The sequence below is a fragment of the Phaenicophaeus curvirostris genome, chromosome 2, assembly GCF_032191515.1.
Source record: "Phaenicophaeus curvirostris isolate KB17595 chromosome 2, BPBGC_Pcur_1.0, whole genome shotgun sequence".
NCBI classification, from domain to species: Eukaryota; Metazoa; Chordata; class Aves; order Cuculiformes; family Cuculidae; genus Phaenicophaeus; species Phaenicophaeus curvirostris.
In genome coordinates this window covers 54659227-54683465 of record NC_091393.1, presented here as the reverse complement: position 1 = coordinate 54683465, position 24239 = coordinate 54659227, and the positions used below count along the sequence as shown (strand labels likewise).

Genomic DNA, 24239 nt, shown 5'->3' with positions numbered 1-24239 from the left:
TATAATCCAAAGAAAGCACAATTTTGGCACATCCTACAACACAGCTAATAAGGAAAGCAAATTAAATACTCTATAACAGATTTCAAATTATGAGGAAGCTTCTTGCTATATTCCTAACAGATTCGAAATGGAAAGAGAAAAGTAAGTTGCAGAGTAAACAAGATAAGCAAAAAGGAAGGAGAAAGTATAAAAGATAAGGGAAAAAGAATACCACAGTTCTCCAGTAGCAAGTCTTTTATTGTAAAGGATATTATAACAACCACTGATTAAGGTTCCTTTATAAGAAAAGCCTAACTATAATTCTTTTAAATAAGAAAAGTGCTGGGAAAAGTAAGTTATTAAAGGTCACATGCAATTTTTCAACAGAAACGGGAATCAATTTCATGATTGAAGTCCCAAATGCTGGTCTATAGTCTGAATAAAGCATTACCTAAAAATAAGATGATAAAAGGCAGTAAAGGAGGGGATAAAAAAATATATCACAAAGAAACTAACAGGCACATAATGCTCAAGGAAATTAAATTGAGCTTGCCAGCAATCATAATATAAATAGGAAGGGCTGCTACAGTGTTCATCCTCTGCAAGCTTGTTCATGGGCAAAGGTTAATGAAAAACCTTGGAGAACAGGTTAAAGAAGAGCAGGAGAATGACTTCAGGTGACCTCATTTATCTCCCCCAAACAGGAAAAAAGACTGCAGGTGTCTGAATCAGCAGCTGGAAACCCACTATATAAAATCCAGTGCAAACAAAAAATTGTTGTTCAGGGCTGTGAAGCTATATTCATTCACCTTTAAGTACAGACTAGGGACTGCACTCAGCTGCTGAAGAGGCATTTATTGTCCAAAAAGCATCCTTGCCTCCTCTGGGAGGAAGAGGGTGACAGACTAGATAGATGTATCCCTCAGGCTGGATTCAGACTACACACCACCTGCTAAAGCACACCAATCTACTCGACACACTACATACTAAAGAAAGGAAGAAAGGAAAAAAGAAAGGAAAAAACAGGACTAAGTACTACCAAACCTACCCGTCTTCCTTCTAGAAACTTAAGAGCTGTGCCAATGTTGGCAACCCAGTGAATTCTCTTCAGATGACGTCCCTGCTCACAAGGCTTAAAGAGAAAGAAGTTTAAACTCCAATTAGATTTAGGCCAATTTGCTGCACAAAATGCAGTTCCAGATTATTACAAATGACTATGTAGATAGCTTAGTCTGATTTACATGTTAAACTGTTCCTTGGAATAGTCAAATTCTGGGTTTGCATGTACTAACAGAGAGGACCAAAAGATATAGGGGATGTAACTGTGATACTTCTATTATAAAAAACTATAAGACATTTTAACAAACTCAGGATGCAAGCTGTTGTCTTCAGCCCATAAACATCAACAAATTACAGAATTGTTTTTCTTCTGCAAAATAAGCTACTACTCTCTTGATACACACACACATATATACAGATATATATTTGACAGAAGGCTGCACTCTCTCAGTAACCTATTTTTGCTTGCAAAGGAGACGTCAAGGTAGTTATTTTTTTAAAAAATGAGTCTGCAGTGCAGACAGTTTACCCAGAGGATTTTTCTCTCTAATACCTCAGTGGTATTAAAAAACAGCTATCACCAAGTCTCATTGAACAAGGAATTTTGCTGAACTTCAGACATATACATTGAAAAAGAATTCTTTGTATTAAATTGAGAACACATCCTAGGATTCTAATACTCTACAAGAGAATTAAATTCCTTGCTGTATCTTAAATTGTAATGCAAATACTCCACTCCTATTATTAAAATTTATGTTTATGAAGTTACAAATAGATTTAACAAAGGCCTAAAATAGATTCTAAAATCCTCTTGCTGTTACTACAGACTATCATGTTCTGCTATATATGACCTTAAAATAAACTAGACATTATTCTGGTTCTCTGGTGTCTGTCTTTCATGTTGACATAGGCAGGATATAATCCAATGATGTTCGCTGTAACAGGTGCCATAATTTTTTTTTCTTGTTTTACTATTTCTGTTTTGCCACAAGAGGGAGACTTCCCATCTTAGACGAACAGTAACAGAAATAGGCATATTTGAATAGAGCAGAAACATACTTCAAAGTACAGCTTTTTCACATCTTACTGTAAAATCACTTTTGCAGTCTGAATTTACCTAATTTGGGGTATCACTTCCAATCAAAACAGAGGTGAAATATGAAAAAGGGGCAAAACTGTGGGACTTGTAAATTGCCAGTACATGAGGGAACAGGTAATGTCTGAAACTGAGAGCAAGGCTGAAAGACAGACTGTTGCTCTGCTCTTTCAGATGCTGCCACCTGATCTGCGAGCTGGTTTGGAAATAGTGAGAGCCATTGTCCTTAAACCCTTTTGGTTTTCTCTCACATCACGTGCACAAAAGCAGCCTGGCTCCCAAGAGACAGTCTATTTACTGTGTACACACCTTGGCCCCTGTGCACAACTTGGCTGTGAAAAAGCCATTTGACATCAGTTAAGGTTCTTTGCAGCAGCAGATCAGCTGTCAAGGTAAATGGATATAAGACCTCATGAAATTTGAGGGACTAAAAAATATTTTTCAGATGGAAAGCTATAAAATTAATGAGAAAAATAGTCACTATTTCTTCAAGATGTACAGAATTATCTTGCTCTTTAGATCTTGCTTATGTAATAGGAGTAACATCCAGATGAACTGCAAAGATTAATAAAAATAAGCAATTTTTATGAACTAGTAAGATGAAATTTATTCAAAATTACATAAAATCAACAACGTCAGTCTGAAATAAATACTTTCTTTGTTTGTTTTAAAACCAGATAGTCCACTCTGTGAATAAACTTATTTTGCCATGTAGCAGTAGGGATTTTTACAGTATTCAAATATTGAAACATATCAGAAAATTGTATCCTAGCAAAGTTATGCAATTATGATGTATTTTCAGAAGGAAGGAAGTTCTTACCAGCTTCTGCCCTGAAAGAACCTCCAAAAGGGCAATTAGCATCACCCCATCTTTGATATCTTCAAACAGATCATTCACCAGCATGGGAGGATTGCGCTGAAAAGGGAGAAGACTTCAGATATTATAAAGGCTTACCAGCATTACATGCTACCTCCTTTGCTTTCAAAGAGAAACACAACGACTGGTTGGTCCCCTTCTTTATGTTTTATGTTGTTTAATAGGAATGAACCATTTAATGATTGCTTTGCCATCATATTGTTTAACTATTTAACATTGCTGATGCAGGACTAACATTAGGTGCTTTCTGCCATTAATGATACAACAGAAAAACCTTCTGCTCCCTAAAACAAGCAAAGGAACGCACCAACAGCTGCCTACGAGTTTTAAATATGCACAACTTAAAGATGTACTTTTACAGTCACCTTTCAACCTATCAGCATATTTTGCCTAGTGTTAAGTATGTCACAGAATTATCACTCTCTCAGTCTGAGAGATACAGAGAGCTGTATGAAGGAAAGATCCCTACAGCAGTGTGGCTAGTTGAGCAATGCTACTACTTTCTCACATTTGACACTTGTTACACTAAGTTGCTATATTTTCTCTCCTCCAGGCCTTGCAGGCTTCCAGTGCTGTCAGCACCATGTCAGCTTCTACTTAAGACAAATTGTTTAACATATGTCTTTACATTTGCAAACACAACAACGATAATACTGAAAGATCTTTAAATAGATGATGTTTTAAAAATTTCGAATAGCAAAGACATAGCATTAAACTTAATCTTCTCTAAATACATCCCAGTTTCTGCAACTACAGCACTCAGCTGCTCAGTACTTCAGCGATCACAAAATATCTGTTAGAAACAAACAGTTTAAACTTGGTCACATAATACTAAAATTTACACCTGCTAATTAGCTATAATGACAGTCAGACCATGAAGTTCTTTAAATTAGTTCAGGTTTAATATTTACTTCTGGGGTATTTCTGAAACATGATGAATGTACAACAACTTGATTTTTAATTCTGTTCTGAAGAAACATAGATTTGAAAAGATGAACCTAACAAATGAAACGCTGCTCTTGAAAAGGTAGAAATGTAATGAGAAATCAGGAGAAAGCAAAAGCTTCTAGTTCCTCAAATCAAAGTACCTTGTCTTCATTGTTCAGCCTGGATGAACTAATATTTCGATGAGGCATAATTTTGGCATAAAGTGGAAAAAGAACTCCTCTGCTGAAAGCAGACCACATCTGAGATTTGATGTGCTCTAACAGCCACGTAATAAAAGAGTCTGTGTTCTTGTGTACATAAAATAAAGCAATATTACAACTCACTACAATGGTATATTTAATCATTGTTCTTTTTTTTATTTCCTAGCAATGCAGTAGATAATGGATCATGTTCTTCCTAAATGTAACACCAAAGAAATCAATGGAGTAAACAGGTCACTGGAGATAAATTTGTCCCAGTCTTACATCACAAGCAGTTGATATGAATGCAATTTATTTTCCTCACCTTCTATGTTATCATCTCCTGTTTGAAGTTCGGTGCAGCTTTGGTTTTATCAGTATCACTGCATGATATAACATTGATTAATTTTGTGCCAAAATAATTCAGCAATAAAGACAAGATGATTATAAGAGCTGACATCCTAATCCAACAGGAGATGAAGGCCTAAAATATCTCACCTGCTATCTAAATGCCTCAGTAGCTCGCACTACAGTAATGTGGAGATGGGTTCTCTATAAAGGGAGGATTAGAATGCATTTAGGCTGAAGGGTGAGATTTAAAGTGCTCCCAAACCCTAATATTCATAATATGCCCGTCAGACAACCTGTTTGAGCACAACAGAGATCCCTTCCTGACTGAGTGTTTTGGTATCCTTACTTTCATATATAGGTATGGGCTGGAACTTGCTTTATCACAACAGGAATTCAAAAGTCATCTGGCACATGCTAACCAAGTCTGGGAAGCACCTCTGGTTTACAGAGTGCATAGTTTCACACTGTAGATGTAAGCTCTGACCTCCCACATGAAGCTCTTGCTCTGAACCACCCTTCACTGGTTGCTCCTGAGCTCCTGAACAACCAGTGAAGGGTGGTTCAGAACAAGAGTTTGACATGGGAAATCAGACCTTATATCTACAGTGTGAAAAAAAAAATAGATTTCCTAACTGAGGCATGATACTAACGTAAGGCAGTAAAAGTATCCCTGAAAACATCATCCAAGTAAATTAACACCTAAAATACTTTTCTTTTGACATGAACTGAATATTGGTTTGGGGAAAATTAGGGGAGTATAAGAACGTGTTGAATAACATAAGAAGCAACAAAGAAACCTTCAACCGACTTACACCAATGTTAATATGATTTACTGTTCTGAAGACTGAGAATCACAATTGTCCATAAATCAGTAGGCTGAAATGTAGTTTTTGTTGCTGGAAAGCTGCATAATTACAAACACTGACCATGTACTTTAACACCAATAAGACAAGAGCAGAAAGGAGGTACAACAGCTGTGTCACAAGATCTCCTTTGTGAGACTCCTCTAATAAGGAAAATAACTGAATTATTTTTAACAAACTTTATATTTAATTATACATAATTATTTATGTGTACTGCTGAAATAGTTTTGCATATTACATTTTATAGTATAGCATTTCTCACTACCCTGATGACGTTAACACTGGTTACAAAGAGGTAAGACTCTTGTGTTTCATAAACTACTTCTTTTTTTACTACTCTGGGCACATAGTATAGAATTTACGCTATTATTATGACTCGAGTCGCTCGCATAATTATGCAATGAGTTATATTTTTAGTGGCATATACAGAAGAACAGATTCTTCTTTTACATAAGGATTCTATAGATAACAATCTTATTCTCCATGTTGATACATTTCACGGAGATATACATACACTGGCTGATACGGACAAGTTCATACATTGTTATTTCTTGTATATGGACAATCATAGAATCATAGAATCATAGAATAATCAGGTTGGAAGAGACCCACCGGATCATCGAGTCCAACCATTCCTATTAAACACTAAACCATGCCCCTCAGCACCTCGTCCACCCGTGCCTTAAACACCTCCAGGGAAGGTGAATCAACCACCTCCCTGGGCAGCCTCTGCCAGTGCCCAATGACCCTTTCTGAGAAAAATTTTTTCCTAATGTCCAGTCTAAACCTCCCCTGGAGGAGCTCGAGGCCATTCCCTCTTGTCCTGTCCCCTGTCGCTTGGGAGGAGAGGCCAGCACCCTCCTCTCTACAACCTCCTTTCAGGTAGTTGTAGAGAGCAATGAGGTCACCCCTCAGCCTCCTCTTCTCAAGCCTAAACAACCCCAGTTCTCTCAGCTGCTCCTCATAAGGCCTGTTCTCCAGTCCCTTCACCAGCTTCGTTGCTCTTCTCTGGACTCGCTCCAGAGCCTCAACATCCTTCTTGTGGTGAGGGGCCCAGAACCGAACACAGGATTCAAGGAGCGGTCTCACCAGTACCGAGTACAGAGGGAGAATATCCTCCCTGGACCTGCTGGTCATGCCATTTCTGATACAAGCCAAGGTGCCATTGGCCTTCTTGGCCACCTGGGCACACTGCTGGCTCATGTTCAGCCAGCTGTCAACCAACACCCCCAGGTCTTTGCTCAAGCTACTTGACTTATCAGGGAGATCCTCTACTGAGATTAACACATCAACTTCTGTTGGAATGAATAAATACCTACTCCTTGACCACGTATATGATGTCAAATGAAATGAAAGGAGAAAGCAAAGCGGTACACTGCTGATTTATTAGTGTCCACAGAAGAAAGGCTTTCTTTAAAAGCTATATCCAGTGAAAATCTACCGAATGCTTTTCATTCTAGAGACTCAACAAGACTTAACACCTATTCACTTAGTTGCCTTACTTGACAAAATATTAGTGGTAAAGCAGTAAAAGCAGGGAAAGAACACAAACTTAAAGTGTTACCATATTGAAAATGTTTAATGCATTCCAGATTTTGCCTTTTTGCATGTAGATGTATAGCCCTACCAATGCAGTCAACTGCAATGATCTTAATACACTCTATTTTGACTTCTGGAAAGCCTGTGCAAAGAATTTGGGGAAGTAATTTTTAAATAAGGGAAAAAAAGAACTTTTAAAAAATATATGAAATAACCTCTCAAAACCATATAATATTAAAGACAAGCTGTTATTTATTAACTTGTTGAACAGAATTCCTTGGGAAACTCAGAATATACGTTGACGGTCAATCAGGCATTAAATCTACAACTTGTGAGTCCTACAGTAAGTTTTCAGATGCCTTAGTATTTGATTTTGCTTCTCATAGGCTTATTCAAGAAAGCAAAATAGCAAAATAATACTAAGGAACTGCTACTTAGTGCATCGCACGTATTCTTTTGCAGTAAATGCAGTCACAGTAGTGTGACAAAGACATTTAGGAACAGTCAAGTCACAAAGACGGAATCACACTCAGTACAAGTAAATTCATGTGCTCTGTAGGAGGAATATGAATTAATTGGGAATGAATCTTAAAGGTTAATGAACAAGATTTTTCCCTTATAACATATTTATTTAAATAACTTTAGAGTTTTTTGCAAGTGGGAATTGATGAGGAAATCTGCTAAGCTTCACTCTTCTATTCCAACATTTCATATCTGATTTGCACTTTTGCTACAGGAATCTTCCTCATATCAGGTAGTTAACTCTCTAATGAACAAATTGTACTACACGGACAACAGGATCTGCATCATAATGAACACCAATGGAAAGATTGGAAACTACCTTTTCTACATTAATTTTCAAATAATGTTTCAAAACCTGCTGAAAAAAAAGTGTTTGAAAACACATGCACAAACAGCAACAAATCTGTGTAACTACTGATTTTGTCTCTGGAGGGAAATATATATAAGAATGGGAAGGAAATTATTTAGAGTTCATAGAATCATAGACTCATAGAATGGTTTGGGTTGGAAGGGACCTTAAAGATCATATAGTTCTACCACCCCTGCCATGGGCAGGGACACCTCAGGTTGCTCAAAGACTCACCCAACTTGGTCTTCAACACCTCTAAAAATGGAGCATACATGACTCCTCTCAGCATCCTGTTCCAGTCCTTCATCACCCTCACAGTAAAAAATTTCTTCCTAACATCTAATCTAAATCTACCCTCTTTCAGTTTAAAACCATTACCTTTCATCCTATCCCCATGCTCCCTGAAAAAGAGCCGCTTCCCAGCTTTCCTGTAGGCCCTATGTAAGTACTGGAAGGCTGCTCTCCCCGGAGCCTTCTCTCTATACCAAACAAGCCCAACCCTCTTAGCCTGTCCTTGTATGGAAGGTGGTCCAGCCCTCTGATCAGCTGGCCCACCGCTCTGCCCCAGTTCAATTCCTAAATCCTTAAGCACATAGGTTTTTATGTTCCTTGTGGTTATTGATTATTTTTATGACTAAAGTCTGAGGGACTCCATACTGAGTTTTACATTACTAGTTTAATTGCAAAGATCAATTTAGTTTTCACTGTTTAACTTCAATGGTTACATGCAATACTAGTGAAGACACACAGTGAATGTTGAAGCAGAAAACCACCAGTCAGATTTTCCTCGTCATGCAGCCAAGATGGGCATTAGCTTAAATTTTTATTGTGTTAGTGACTAAGATATTAAGATACTGAGAGCCTCTGTTTACCCATTTGAAAAAAAAGCAGACCCCCACAGAATTAGTTCATTGATGAAAACTGATGAGGTTCTTGTATGAACACCAAGTTACATTCCAAGAATAAACTACCATTGCTTACAGCATCGTATGTGAGAACTGTAAATCTTGATACACTAATTTCTTTTTCTTCCTTTCTTTGCTATGAAACATTTAATTTTGTAATTTCAAAACCCTTAATGTAAAGTTTAATTCCTAGGTTTAATTCAGTGTTATGAAAATGCTGTGTTAAGTATAGTTTTAAAATGTTCACCCATTCTTAGTTTTAGTTTTATTTTATAACCATCCTCTGCTTTTGTTTCTTGATATGTGCATCCTTTTAATGGAAATATAAAATAAATAATTTCTTTAGTATGTACTTATTATTCACTCTGGTGAGTTTACAAAAATACTTTGGTGAGTACAAATAACTGAAGTTATCTCTATGCCTAGGAATAAAGATGTTAGTTGATTGGTTAAAGCAATTTACGGTCTGTGTTTCAGAGCTTTGAAGCTAATATTTCCCAACACTTTCACCAAAGACAACAAAGGTAATAAAAGGTGTATTCTTCTGTTGTTTTATAAAGAGGCATGTTTTTAATCTTCTTTACTCATGTAATCCACTATCTAAAAAATCAGCATAGGCAATAAAATGAAAAATGTTTAAGTAATTGCTGTTATGAATGGATCTAACATCATCTTTTTGACATATCTGGTGTAATGTTCTGTTGACTTTGAAAAGATGATTCAAAAGACTCTGAGAAGCATGCTCAAATAATTTACGTCTTTGAAGGTTGAGATTGAGAGGAGGGAAGTCTAGTTCTAGAATCTTGGAGAAATATGAATAAATAACAGGCAATTAGAAAACTTCATGTCCTGTTACCCAGGCATATCTCACTTATCATTGGCAGAACTACACAGACACACAAAAATTAAACAGGATAGCCAGAAGGTAGATCACATTCATTTGGTAGCTTGGGTCCCAATTTCTGCAAGTGGGTGGCAGAGAAAAGAGACATTTTCCAGTTGCTGAGTCTCACCAGATTCCCAAATCAGAATCAAAGAACAGATTCAGCAGGGATTAGGGAGACAGACAGTAAAGGGACAGATGCAGCCTAGTGCTAACAGCTGTTCTAAAGAAGCTGTGTTATACTACCTGTTAATTATCAGTATTGCAGCTCTTCCCTCTGTGTTCATTCCCTGTGGGACACTGCCTTGTGGATGAGGGCAAAGCCTGCCTTTCTTTGAGATGTCACATCATTAGTTGATGCGACATCCTCTACCTATCTTCTGCTTGTGGAAAAATATACCATTGAATCAGGAAGTTTAATTTTAAAATGGTAGCATTCTACTGTAAGAGAAGGAGAGAGGAACAAAAATCATACCACCTTTCTACTGTCTTTCATAAAGTTCAGTTCACTGGTACTCTCATTTCATTTACCTGTTTTGTTCATTCGTATTTATTTCTGTGTACCCATATTCTCAAACCCATTCTTAACTTCATAGTTGAAAAGCCAAAAATTGTTCATTTGGTTGGGTTTTTTTAATCTACTTGATGTACTTCAATTTAGTTACTGGTTTAGTTTCTGTTTCAGTAAGACTAAGTCTTTTTAAAAGATTTTAAAGATTATCAGTGAAGAATCTTCAGCTCATAGCAAACACTGAGAAATTATCACATGCTGCTTTATACTATAAGTTATTAACTGCTTTCAGTTCTACTTAACACAACTCAGTCCTGCATTTTGATTTCTTTCAAATCTCTACCCTTCATATGTCAGAAACTGTTTTTTAACTTTGCTCTACTCAACCAACAAACCATAAGGATGAAAACTACCTCAGTAGAGTTTCCTTTCCTTTGCCATCAGTAAAGCCATCTTTCAAATTCCTACAGCGAAACTCCATCACTATTTGCTTAGAAAACATTAACTTCTCCTGGTTTTGAGGTTTCATGCTGTTACTTTTCCAACACTTTTTCAAAAACATTCTAACTCATTTACGGTGGAACTTTTCTTCTTCACTCCCAGTTCCTCTGTCCCCCAGGGGCACAGAAGGATGGGAACTGTGGGTTGTGGTCAGTCCGTAAGAGCCTCTTTCTGCTGCTCCTTCCTCCTCATACTTTCCTTCTGCTCCTGAGTTGGTTTCTTTCCAGACGCTGCAGGTGCTGTCAGGAACCTGTCTCAGCATGGGCTATCCGGGGGCTGCAGTGGAATCTCTGCTTGCCTGAGGCACCTGGGGCATGTCCTCCCTTCCTTCTGCTCTCACCTTGGTGTGCAGGGCTGTGTGCACTTTCACCCTGCACTGCCTGTTCAGCGTTGTGCACTTTCCTAAATATATTTTCCCAGAGATCACCAGCTTGGCAAAGGGGCTCAGCTGCATCCTGCCCTTGGTCCACAGGAGCCAGCCGAAGCTGTCTGTGTCCAGCCCTTGGCAGCTGTGGTCACTCCTCACAAAGGCTGCCCTGCACACAGTCCAGTCCTACATCTTCTTACATATTATTCAATCCCAGTGTAACTTCACTGGCTTTAACAGACACAGGCCCAAACGCAGAAGCATGTATTGCTGTTTCTCTACTGTCAGTGTGAGGCCAGTGCTTCACGGTGTTCCTCACCACGTACCACTTTAGCAGGTGCTCCGCATGTTCTTGGATTCCAAGACGAGAGCAAAACACAGACAATGCTGCCTAAAAGTCAGTCTCCTTCCAGGATTTTTCTTTATTACATTTCAAAGGCCTCCAGACAACAGAGATATTACAGCTTTCCAATTTCTTTTGACATAATAAAAACCACAATCTTTTACAAGAATCAAGTAACCTAAATATTGAATTTCTGGGTTACAATTTGACACACAAGTGCAGGGGGAGTCTTGCACATTTTACAGACCCATCAGTATTTCCTACAGCTCAGACAAACTCAGAAAATGTTATTTCCATGCTTTCCAAACACATGACTAACAAAGATTTAAAAGCCTGAGCATTAAAAACTTTTAAATTTTGAACGACATGAGGTCACTCCTCTTCACTTGAGTCTAATGTCTACAAACAGTGCTTCTGTGGTGGCAGCATAACAGCACAAATGAGAAGTAAAATCAGCTAATCGATACATTTGATGCAGGCAATGAGGCAAAGTTGCTGACAGCCATCAATAAAAGTATCACAGAAACAGCTTTCTTGTTAAACAGTACCTCTTTGAAATGTTTAAATATTTAATTCACTGGACTAATAGATAACTTTTGTTAGTGCTCTGCTGTGTGAAAACTCTGGGAAATGCCAAATTAAATCTCACTGCTTTTGTTGTCAGGTAATTTGGTACCAGTTGTAACTTAATACTTTTAAAATTGTATGTACATTACTGTCTTTATTCTGCTACAAACAAAAGAAGGAATTTCAGGTTGTGGTAAGAAGCAGCAAGACTAATTTCATAACAAATCCCAAGATGCATAAGGTATTTAATTCGGCACTGGATTCATGAAACACTATTTATGTTTGCAACCAATTCAGGATGCCTCTATCAAACTATATGACTGACTTGAGTTTTTAAAAGATTTCCATCAGACAGTGGGTAACTCTAGGCTTGCTTTATTTACAACTCAGAGTCAGGCCATCACCTCAGTGGGTGGCAAAGGCCCACACAAATGATCAGATATTTATATGTTTTGACATAGCATTATACAATAGCTATATTCTTTGAAAAGTTCTCGGTGTGTTTCCATGTGCTCCTAGTTCTTCATTAACTTGAAAGTCCATCTTGATAATTCATCTCCACTGTCTTGTTTTGGTTCTCCCTAAGAAGTGATGCTTTAACAGGTCATGCTCCTCCTCTGGTCATTAAAGTCACTTATTTTCTTTCCTGAGACACATCTATTCTCCTTTAAGCTTCCACAAAAAAACTCAAGCTGTTCCATTAACTTATACCTGTATCTAGTCTATGTCTATACTCAAAAATAGGCTGACCTTTCCATCAACAATTATCACCAAATCTAATACCTATGTTCTATGTCTGACATTTCTTACAAAACCTGTTGATTCAGCTGGACTGGGGCTATACATGGGACAATTGAACAGTATTCTTGTAGTTGTCATAAAGATTAAGTTCCAACACCTGTTCTCGTTATATTCTTAATACAATACTCTATTTATCACAATCAACTATCAATAATATCTAAGCCTTCATTGATATATTCATAATATTTTTTCATTTCCCTTAACACTTTGTAAGCTTTAAGTTTAAGGCATTCTGCTCAGCCAAATCTTACATATTCTACACTCCAGGGCCTATACAGGCATAGATAAAAAGGTTTGATTAAAAAAATAGTAGCTTCAAAGTCATATATTTCTTACCTTAGCCAGGTGAGTATTGATCCATTTTGTAAAAGTCCTTTTCTGCACTGACTCTTGCTCATCTGAGAAAAAAAGGAAATCAGTTTGATTAGACATTGCTTAATACTTCTGGATTTACACGATGGAAGAATAATATTCTCTATCGACAACAAATGCTTCTGCATTTGCAAGAAATGCCACTATGTTTTCTTGAGACTGTTACCTACAACAAATGCTTTATATTCTTATAATAATGCTCTGACACTTGACTAATTATAGAGTTCCACAGTAAAGTTCAAGTCTTAATAAGTGAATGAACAGTAAGACATTTCAAATCTGAATGCCAAGATGTATTTTGACATCATATTATAATTAGCCAAGGTCTGAGCATCTAGATCCCCATATTTTTTAACTAGATTCCATGTCTCTGACAGTCAAGTTGCTTTTATTTAGAATATCAACTAGAGATTCTGAAAAAATACTCTCAACACGTACATTTGAAAATGCTTATAATCCTGAATTAGAGATTTGAACTTGCATTATCAGGCTTATTTGTCCTCTGGGACTTCCAGACAGGGAGGAACAGCTAGTTCAGGCAGTTTCTATACTGCTACTCACTACCTCCTTTAGTCCTGTCTTGAAGCACTTGTCCGATTTATAGTGAATTTCAGTAATTCTCAGATAGTCCCTCATAGACTGTTGCCAGCTGCACAGACAAAAATAGCTCCTGAATGAGCTCCTCCAACTTCTGCAGACAGGGTCATGGCTGCAGAAAGAGAGAATCACAGCGCCATAACCAGTCCATGAAGCCCTATCCCTTGCTTGGGGGGAGTCAGATTTGACACATGGAATAATTTCATACAGGTGGCATTCAAGTATTTATGTCATTAAATTTTCTTTCAAAAATAAAAGGAAATCCCTATTCCACTGAAAAAACATATCATATTGCCATCATCAGTTCTGTATGAGAATCTTCATTCTCCTACAGAAAATTCAAATAAATAAAATTGCTCTTAAAAATACATTCTTTATAAGAACGCGTGCATGTCCCAAAACCTAAAGATGAAAAAACTAATTTTAGATATTGCCTTTGCTACTGACTTGTACAGCACTGAATAGTGATCTGATGTATTTTCTACCCGTAAAATTAAAAGGGAATATTATTTGATCACCTTTAAAGGTCTGGAACAGATAACTAATCAGTTACTACTAATAAGCTCCCTGATTTAAATTCACATAATGCAGCTGAGGGTACAAAAAGATACAGAATACAGAACAAAACTCTTCAACCAAAATGTTTTCTTAAGTGGGACAACAATGGCTCCCTGATCACATATGCGCTCCCAAAAAGTTTTTGTGCATTATGACTGAAGGATTTTATATTTTCTTTACATATAAATAATATCGCCTATACAAGAACTACCAGCAGAAAAAAAGATACATATCTCGCCAGCTAATCTATTGTTAGATTAGCATGCTTCATGTCTAAGAAAATAACTTTGCATTCTTCATCTTCTTTTACTTTGATTTCATTGGGAAGGCCATCTCATATCATTTTAAAAACACTCATTATATCCTTAGAATCTACTTCTTGTGCTGACAGGCAAGTTATGAAAAATGTCACTCAAAACTACTGCATCGTGCTTCATTCGGTATGGACTATTTTTTGCAGGGGGTGTCTTTATATGCAATAATTGTATCAACATTCTGGAAAACCAATTTCTCACTGCATGGTTTCTAACTATGAACAAGATGTTTCCCTTGTGACATACAGTAAATGTCAGCTCTGGTCTGACAAGCAATTATATATACAGGTAGCCTAATCAATTTCAATGGAAATACTTGCACACTTGAATAGGGTTATGTGTGAGTAGGTGTGGAATGGAGACCAAACACACACGGAATCAGTCCAGCTCTGGCTTCATTCACACCTCTGTAACTCGGAATTCCCAGCAACCTCAACAGAGTAACAGTTTGACAAAAGAAAAGAAGAAGTCAAACTGCTGATGAAAGAAACGAGTGAAAATGATTCCCTAATTTGTAGTTCCAGTGCATGCTGCTGATTTAAGAGACAGGCTTCTGACAACAACGACTGGAAATCAGAGAAACATCCCCCAGCTTCTAAACATTTAGCAGCAAAAGACAATCTCAGTTTTAGATATATCAACAAACAGCAGAAATAGCCTTCCAAAACAATCTCTTTCAAGGGAATATATGTGAGAAATATGTTTTTTATGAGCCCAGCAGCAACTATTAACTATGAAGATTCCATCTTTTTAGCACTTACTTTTTACAGACGTAAAAGAAACAGATTTACAATTTCCAATATAAACATGCTTTTTGCAAATTTTGCTGGAAGCAGGTGTGCTATTTTCATTGAACTGATGTAAATTCTCTGCCAGGGATACTGTTTATCTATATACACAAGATGCATGTGTCATACGGTCTCTTACGCTCTAGCCACTTGCAAGGAATTTCGGCTCTGTATTTGCATATTTGCATCGCTTACCGTGCCGGTAGTGAAAGAACCCAGGAAGCTGATTTAATGATGGAATATTTCTGCCACTAGCACCTTTGTAGCGAGCCATAAGCATTGCTGCTGCTGCTGCTGCTGCTGTGGCTGCGGCTGCTGCTGCTACTCCTGTCTTCTGTAGCGTGCAGCGTTTCTTTAGAATACAGATAGAAGTAATTTTTCAAGAACATTCTTCTTCCTTCACTGGAAATGCAGGCACCTTATACAAATCCCTCCACCTGCGCTTATCAGAGAATTCACATGAAGCCAAACACTAAAAAAGTTTTTATATATTCTTGCAGGGACACAACAGCCCGACAAAGCCAGGTGTACTGGAAGTAGCAGCTCTGCAGGTCTCGCTGCCATCATCCTTCTCCACTATTTTCCCGAGGAAAGATTTTATTATCCAAGCACCAGCCAATCTGTTAGCGGAAACCTCTTATGTCAAGAACCTGAATAATTAATCCAGGGACTGGGACAACTCAACTACACTACCGATATCTTACAGCAGCAAGATGTGTGGCTGCAAAAAGCGATGCAGTCTTTTCACAAGTGCTTTTGTAACAATATACTGCTCAGTAAGCACAAAATGACATAGCTCTTCTCTGAGTTGTCATACGTATAAAGGAAAGTAGCTTTTAAAAGCAACCACTTGCATTCACCACTGTATGCTCTATTTAGATATGGATGTCTTTCAGCTTTGCAACTGAAACAGTGAGGTGGAAGAAATAGCAAGCAATGAATCTGAACAGACATGTAGGTCACGTAGCTTTTAATAATACATTTCAATTGTTGTACAAGAAGGATGAAACATATGTAAGGATGAATAGAATTTTTGGAGTGTACCTAGATCAGCCAGAAATCTATTCAAATTTCTGATAATGTGCAGTATTTTCTATTTCATTAAATCAGAGCACCAGAGCACTTGAACAGACTTTGTTTTGCTCTGGTAAAATGAAGGCAGTTATGAAACTGTGAAGATTCATATGTTGTTCACCCACAGCGGCCAACAGAGTAGTACATGTTATTGAAATGAGAATAAAAGGCCCACTTCTAGTACACCATTATAGTAAATGTATCATTACAGACCTAGAATTCAAATTTCTTTTTTTTCTAAAACACATTGACTCTTACAAGATACAAAAGAATAGCTGCAAGAAAGTTTGGTTTTATTTAATCAAATGTCTTCCTTTAATTGCCTGGAAATACCTTCATATTTTTTACAAACCTCTTCTCTGCTAAAGCACCACCAACAGACTACATCTTTAAGGTGATCAGGAAAAAAAGACAAATGCAATTTAATACTTTTACTTGAAAAAACTTAGAACAAATTATTTTGGAAGATAACAAAACCACATGTATGTTCAGACTGTTAGGAAGAGGCTGATGAAATTTTCATACGGCATGCACAGTATAATGGCTAGTATCATGCATATCATATATATACATCAAGAGAGAGAGTAGTGGCACGCTTCCTAGAAGAATCTTTCCAGAGACTGTCTTCCTGAGCAGCACTATCACTGCCTACTGGCTGTGGTAGCAGCCCGATCTCAGCTGCAGAGCTCCATGTGCCACAGACGTGTGGTTGTCAGCAGCAGACTGCACATAAAGCACCTCCTGCCTCAGGTCCTTGAAAATTGGATGGTGGCAAGGCAGTTGCAGTGCAGGGTTGCAAATAAAGGGTTCTTCTAAAAGGTAATACAAGGAGGAGTTTCATGCACAGAGTGAGAGATGTGACAGAGCCGAGTTCACACATGCCTAATAAAAGCATCTCGATGGATTCTCAGTGATCTAATATTGTGGAGATTTGTTTTGTTTTTCATTTTAGTGAAATTCAGTTCAAGTTACACACAGTTCCTCATTTTCACCATCATTTACGTTTTCTTTGGGTTTTGTGGTTCTGTCCTAAAAACACAAAGAGGCATTTTTGTTTGTTTGTTTTCCAGGTCTTTGGCAGCTTTAGAACTGCTGCTAAAACAAACTGGAAGTGCAGAAAAGTGTGCCAAACCACCTGCAATGCTTCAAGATGTCACTTGAGAACACAACACGGGACAGAAAGCACAGAAAGTAGCAAAGAGCACCCTGCTGTGAAAGTTTGTTTGGACAGCAGTATGGCATAAATTCTCTAAGGCTTTCAATAGATATGTTATATAGCAATTTCCGCCTTCATTAAAGACATAGTTGACTTAAAGCAGCTGTAGAAAAGCTGCAGAGTCAAAGCAATAACATGGAGACTCACTTATGAAAAGAAGCAATATTTTAAAATACATAGCTTAATCAACAACTCCATAACAGATGGATTACCCCATTCAGGAATACTGCAAAGAGGCAATGCAAGCTCATTTCCTTTCCTTTATGTCAATTACCTTGAGTTAATGTTTCTTATGAGACAATGCCAGGACAGTTTTGCTTTGTAAAACACAATAAGCAAACAACAACAACAACAACAAAAATTGATGGTAGCTTTACAGCTAACATATATTTGTATGCTGCTGAGTTTAATAGTAACACTGTATGTTTTAAGAAGAATAAAAAGGCTGAGAGAGCTATGGCCAGTGGGAGCAAAGTAAGAAAGTATTCTGGTTTGAGGTAAAGTAGAATCGTTTTTCTAACTTTTCAGCTAAGGCTTGTCTAAGTAACTTAATTTTCTGAAAGTTAACTGCATGTTTTCAGTCTGTATCTAGAAGTGATAACTTGGAGCACTGGTATGCAGAAAGGCCATTGCTTACATCTGTCCCCGTGGAGACAAAAGCCATTCTCATGTTGATGAAATGCCATAACTGAAAAGGGTGAAAAAGGGTCACACCTGCAGGGAGGAGCAGACAGGATAAGTCACCCAAAAATAACCAACAACTATTCCATTCCATATATGTCACACTTCACACAAAACAAAGAGATCCTGAAGGTCAAGCTCTCTTCTTTGAAGGCTGGTATCCAATATGGACCTTGTCAGGCTTTTTGCCCTGATCTCAGATCTGTGCAACCCGAATCCAGTTCCTGAGTGCAGCTCCCTCCTGATGCTGAGGACATTTTCCTCCTGCCTACTCTGCAGCATCAGTGGTCATGTAGTTATGTTTAGGAGGAGGGAGCAATTCTGTATATTTGTATATATTTTTATTATTTTCTTATTAATAGTATTTTCCTTCTTATTGTTTCATTAAAGCTGTTTTAGGTTTAGTTTACAAGCCACAAGTCTCTTTCTGTCATTTCTCTTTCCCTCGAGGGATGGAGGGAACGGAATCACAACTGCTAGCACTTAACTGCCAATCAAACTGGGCCAGGGCTGATCCGAGACAGAAAGAGGGAAAATTTATTTCAGCAGCCACTGCAACGCAACTGATACAACTTAGCAGTACTGGTATAAAGAATGGGAATACACATTTTATATATATATGCTTATGACTCTTCCGTTTCTTATATTTGGAAGAGAAAGAAAGGGTTAGTCAGTGTGGCTTTGGTATATATGCCTCTATTGAATATGTTTTATCAGAAACAGTAAGACTATCTCATTAACAGATCCGTTACCTAGATTTCCAAGCTTTGACATCTAAGTGCACATACCAACTGTAACCTGCTCCACAACCGAGCACCAATCTGTTCCCCATCAGTTTTTGCAGAAAGGAAAACCATGCACAAGGACTAGAAAGCGGCCAGTCATCTTTGGCCAAACCCCTGAGGGACAACGAGGGAAAATGACAGAGATGGCTCTCTGGGGCAAACCATTATGTAACATTGCCCAATCTAGAGGTAACCTTAGTATGGTGGTTTGGGAGCCAAGGTTTTATAATTCTGAAAGAGCATAAGTAAGAGAAAAAAATCACGCACACTGCTGGAATAGTTATAGGAAACTGAAGTTTGGAGAAGCAGCTTCACAGTTGCAGAAACATCACCTGCTGCGCAGCATGCTGCTGGGCAGCAACTGGCAGAGTGCTGAGAACTTTCTGCTGACACCGTCTGTGAGAAATGTATTTACAGAATATGTATTTTGATTCCACATGTTTCTTAGTTATACCCTTAATTTCTAAGAGAGAGGAGGTGTCAATCCAGCCTCAAATTAGAATGATAGACAGAATGACTCAATTCATCACCCAAAGAAGCTTCCATTTTTAAAAATATCTGAGTAAAATCAAATACGAACCAAACGAATCGAAGTATCTTCTTTTGTTCTTAGTTAATTTATTATTATACAAGCACATTTGCTAATCAGTCTCTCTGGAAGCATTTTGTGCAATCTGTGCAAACAGTTTAAATTTCTGAAACCGGAAAACCCAAAAGTTTAGCCAGCACCAGAGAGCATGAGCTCTTGGCTCCATCTCACAGAAACACTGAGATTGTCACAGTATATGTTTACACTGTGGGACTTGGGAGATTTCCAGTTCTTAAATCTAAGATCATGCCCTGTTGTGCCCATATTCTCATATGCACAGGTGAAATACTCCTGCTCCATCCAGACACACATTATCCTCTACTTTCCTGTGCTCTGGTTTTCACAGGAAGGAACAGAGCATGAACAGAGCACGACCACTGATTTAATCTTGATCCTTAGAAGGCAGGACATAGTCTGGACATAACTGTACTCCCCATAGCTGCTCTTCATGTTGATCAGAGGAGCTTTCCTCAGCATGTGGAGAAACTAATGAGAACAGCAAGATTTTTGGAATGGATGGGAACATATGGCGAAAATGTCATTTTTATGACTTTGTGCACCTTTCCTGTGCCCAGTTCTTGCAGAAAGCTTGCTTCTATTTTGTGTTTTGAGTGACTGAAAAAAACCCCAAAACTGTAAGTAGATTTTTGGCTCAATAATTTGCCTGTATGGGCTGCATTTTGTTCTTTTCCACATGTAGAAGCAGAATGCATTCAGAACTAATCAATGAATGTATTTCCATTTTATGTTACTGCATTTATGCCAGTGCTGCTGCACTACTGTTATTCTCATCATCTCTACTACCTGCTGTCTTAATCTCCATGTACCTGTAAATAAATTACTCAACTTTCACGGTACCTGCATTCAACTGCATACAGTCAGAAATGAAAACAGCACATATCAGAAAATCATTATTAATTCATTTAATTAATTTTTAAAAGCAGCATTCTGAAGAAGATATTTACTAAAATCAGGATAGCCAACATTTTGAGGCAATTATGTACAACGACCTCAGTGCCTTCTGAAAGACTCAGGAATTGCTGCTCTGCAGGTGTCTGTTTATTCATCAACTCGCGTGGTGACAGAGAGTGTTCATGTGCATGTATCTTTTTTATCTGGACCAATACATATGGTGAAAACAGCCTGATACAACTGATCAGTCTCAACCTGGAGTTTGATCTTTTAATTACTTGTTTTCCTTAATTGTACACTTAAAGAGATGTTTCAGATCAGGAGAAATGAGCTAGAAATCTAGAAAATCCAGTGAAGTTCATTAATAAGAATAACTATTCTGCTTTATGAGAAATTACACTCAAATTTCAATCCCTCCATGCTAATAAAAAGGAATAGTAATTTAAGAATGATTTTCTCATAAAGACTTAAAGATAGTGATGAAAAATCACCCTATTGCCTATAAACTTTCTATCCACCACAGCAGCATCTGCAAGAACCACAACACCAAAAAAAAAAAAGAAACCACATGAAGAAGACAAGGGGCAATGGGTGAAAGTTGTACTGGCAGAGGTTTCATCTTGATGAGAAATGATTTTTTTACAGCGAGAACAATCATTCACTGGAATGACTTTGTCAGGGACACGGTAGAGTCCCTGTCACTGGAGCTTTTCAAGATGCCATTGGACAGGATGCTACATAGTCTAGGCTTCCTTTCCCATGCATGGTTAAACCACACCATCTTTCAAGGACCATTCTATCCTGGCCTGTTCTTAGGCTTTATGATTTTATGAAAAACTTTTCTGTACTATCAGTAAGAAATGTGCGATGTTACTTAAAACAGTCATAAGAATTTCCCAGTGTGTTTATAAAATTATACATGTCCTCAAATATCTTCAAACTCAGGTTAAAATCAGGTCCTTACAAATTAATTTGTCTTCCAAGTGTGAATTGTAATATACCAAAACCGTGTATGAGCACATGTAAGAACTCAGTTCTAGGGGAAATGTTAACTCCTATGCTTCATTGTTACTTGAACAACTAGAAAAAAAAAAGAACAATTCCCTGAACAATTAAAAACAATTTTAATTAAAAATTAGAATCTAGGATATCCTGCTGAAACAAATTAATACTTAAAACATTCCAGAAACAGGATGATGGTTGGTATCTGTACAGGTTCTGAAGAGGTGTTATGAGTGAAGAACAGCGTGCAAGCTATACATGCATACACCTTTCCAACAGAGGTGTTGTTGTACAAATATAGCATGGCCTTAGATCATGTGCTTACAGCTCTCAGTGCCACAACCATCTGCTGCTTCTAAATGTCAGCCTTCACAAAAGACTTGAATTTACTTTGGTACATTTACAATGGTTTCATACCTCCACTTGATTTCATTTGTTTTCCTGAATGTCTCCAAACAGACATAAGGAAGAATTTCTTCACTAGGAGAGTGGTGAGGCTCTGGCACAGGTTGCCCAGGGAAGCTGTGGCTGCCCCATCCCTGGAGGTGTTCAAGGCCAGGTTGGATGGGGCCTTGGGCAGCCTGGGCTGGTGGGAGGTGTCCCTGCCCATGGCAGAGGGGTTGGAACAAGATGATCTTTAAGGTCCCTTCCAATCCAAACTACTCTTTATAACAACAAAGCAATCTCCCAGGACTCCAACAGCATTTTATCAGTGTGGTAGCCTATAAAGGCAGATGACAGATGATTTAGGAGACTTTTCCAGTCCTATTTCCTAACCTGTCCTGTACACCTACCATGAAAATCCAAACTTCCAAAGGAGGTGAAATTATTGGTGCAAAAGTATCACTGTGAATACGGAAGCAGTGCATGTGATGTGACTCCACTGTGTGGATTAATCTGTCTGCTGTACTGGGTAGCACGTGGCACAGGTACACCTACACTTTTCTGATGACAAAATCAGAGTCCTTTCAAAAAGGATTTTAAGCCCTTATCACACAGGGCTCCAATTTACCCCAAAATCAATTAAACAGAAGAAAAGTAAACCAAAACAAAATCAGAACTACAGAAATGCAAAGTTAACATTGCTACTACTGAGGATTAACAATATTCCGTGCTAAAAATATATCCGGATTAGAAGGTAATGTGAAGTTTGCAAATCTTGATGGTGAAAATTACATTTGAAAACCAGAGGCTGAAAAATGTAGGCTCACTGCTGTTTAATATCTTCTGCAGATTTTTATACTAATGACTAAATTAATTACTGCTTGAGTCCATCTGTGAGAATCAAATACCACAGAAAAAAAATTTTTCTCTCTACACACTTAAAGAAAAATTTTGTAGATGGTAATTGGTAAAATTTAGTTGTTTTAAACTGAACTACATCAACTGCTATTAGCAGAGTTTTAGAGTAATCATCCAGAGAGGAAAAATTATGTTTATGTACCGAAGTGCCAAAATGAGAAATCTTATGTATCTGTATAGGATTTTATATGAATAAACAATGAAAGACAAATAAACTACATCCAAAAGTGTCAATTGCTCAGTCTGTAATTGTACATTTTTCTCTCAACTGTGAAAACTTGAGTATCAATTTCACTAGGAAGTATACCGTAGGGAAAAGCAAGATACCAATTAACCTTGCAGAATCACAGAATTAAGGAATGGTTGAGGTTGGAAGGGACCTCTGGAGCTCATATGATTCAAATGCCCATGTTCATGCGCAGCTACGTAAGTGAGTTCTTTTCATGAAAGCTGCATAGGATCAACCATTTGATGAGAAAAGGACAATAAAGCTGGTGAAAGGTCTAGTTGCACCAGTCCTATAAGGAGCAACCAAGGGAAATGGGGTTGTTTAATGTGGAGAAAAGAAAGCTGTGGGGAAACCTTATCTCTCTCTACAGCTACCTAAAAGGAGACTGTAATGAGGTGGGTGTTGCTCTCTTTTCCCAAGTAAAAAGTGACAGAACAAAAGGAAATGCCCTCAAGTTGCACCAAAAGAGGTTCAGATGTGATATTAGGCAAAACTTCCTCAATAAAAGGGCAAAACACTGGAACAGGCTTCTCAAGGAAGTGGTGGAGTTACCAATCCTGGAGGTATTTAAAAGATGTTTAGATGTGGAGCTTAGTGACATGGCTTAGTGGTGATCTTTGCAATGCTAGGTTTATGGTTGGACTCAATGATCTTAAAGGTATTTTCCAACCTAAATGATTCTATGATTTTGAACTTTAACCACTGCCATGCTCACTGACAATGACTCCCACGTTAAACATCCAAACACCCTACTGAAAGCAGGGCCTACGCATTCAAGGAGCCCCCAGAGTCATATGAATCATAGCCTGGTCTGTGTTTTCAATACAGCCAGCCAAATGTAAAAGAGGATGTTGAAATTTCAAGACAAGTTGGTGATATAAAAAGTGTAATTCTATTAGGATTTGTTTCAGTGAAAACTTGATAGACAGTTCTGTTATCGTTCACTACAGGCTGCAAGGGGCTGGAAGGCTGTATAATTGTTCAACTACGGAAAGATAAAAAGAGCTAGCAAAGAAATTATCTGTTAAAGAGTTACCAACACTGAAGAAATAAATACAAGCTTATGATTTACCACAAGCAATGCTTTAACAAGCTGATGGAAATAAAAATATTTTTGTCTATTCATCTACAAATAATTTGTGATGCAAAGAGTCTTAGTTTTAGATTGGCTGCTTCTTCA

At 37.7% G+C, this 24239-nt stretch overlaps 1 protein-coding gene across 1 annotated transcript in view; it reads right to left on the bottom strand.

The window, feature by feature from the left end:
- SYNE1 (spectrin repeat containing nuclear envelope protein 1) overlaps positions 1-24239 on the bottom strand; it is a 285435-nt gene that overhangs the window by 225332 nt on the left and 35864 nt on the right. The window contains exons 2-4 of the mRNA XM_069852100.1: positions 12977-13038; positions 2955-3050; positions 1028-1111 (exon numbers count right to left, since the gene is read on the bottom strand). Coding sequence (XP_069708201.1) covers positions 1028-1111; positions 2955-3050; positions 12977-13038 — 242 coding nt within the window. The remainder of the gene's footprint in view (positions 1-1027; positions 1112-2954; positions 3051-12976; positions 13039-24239) is intronic.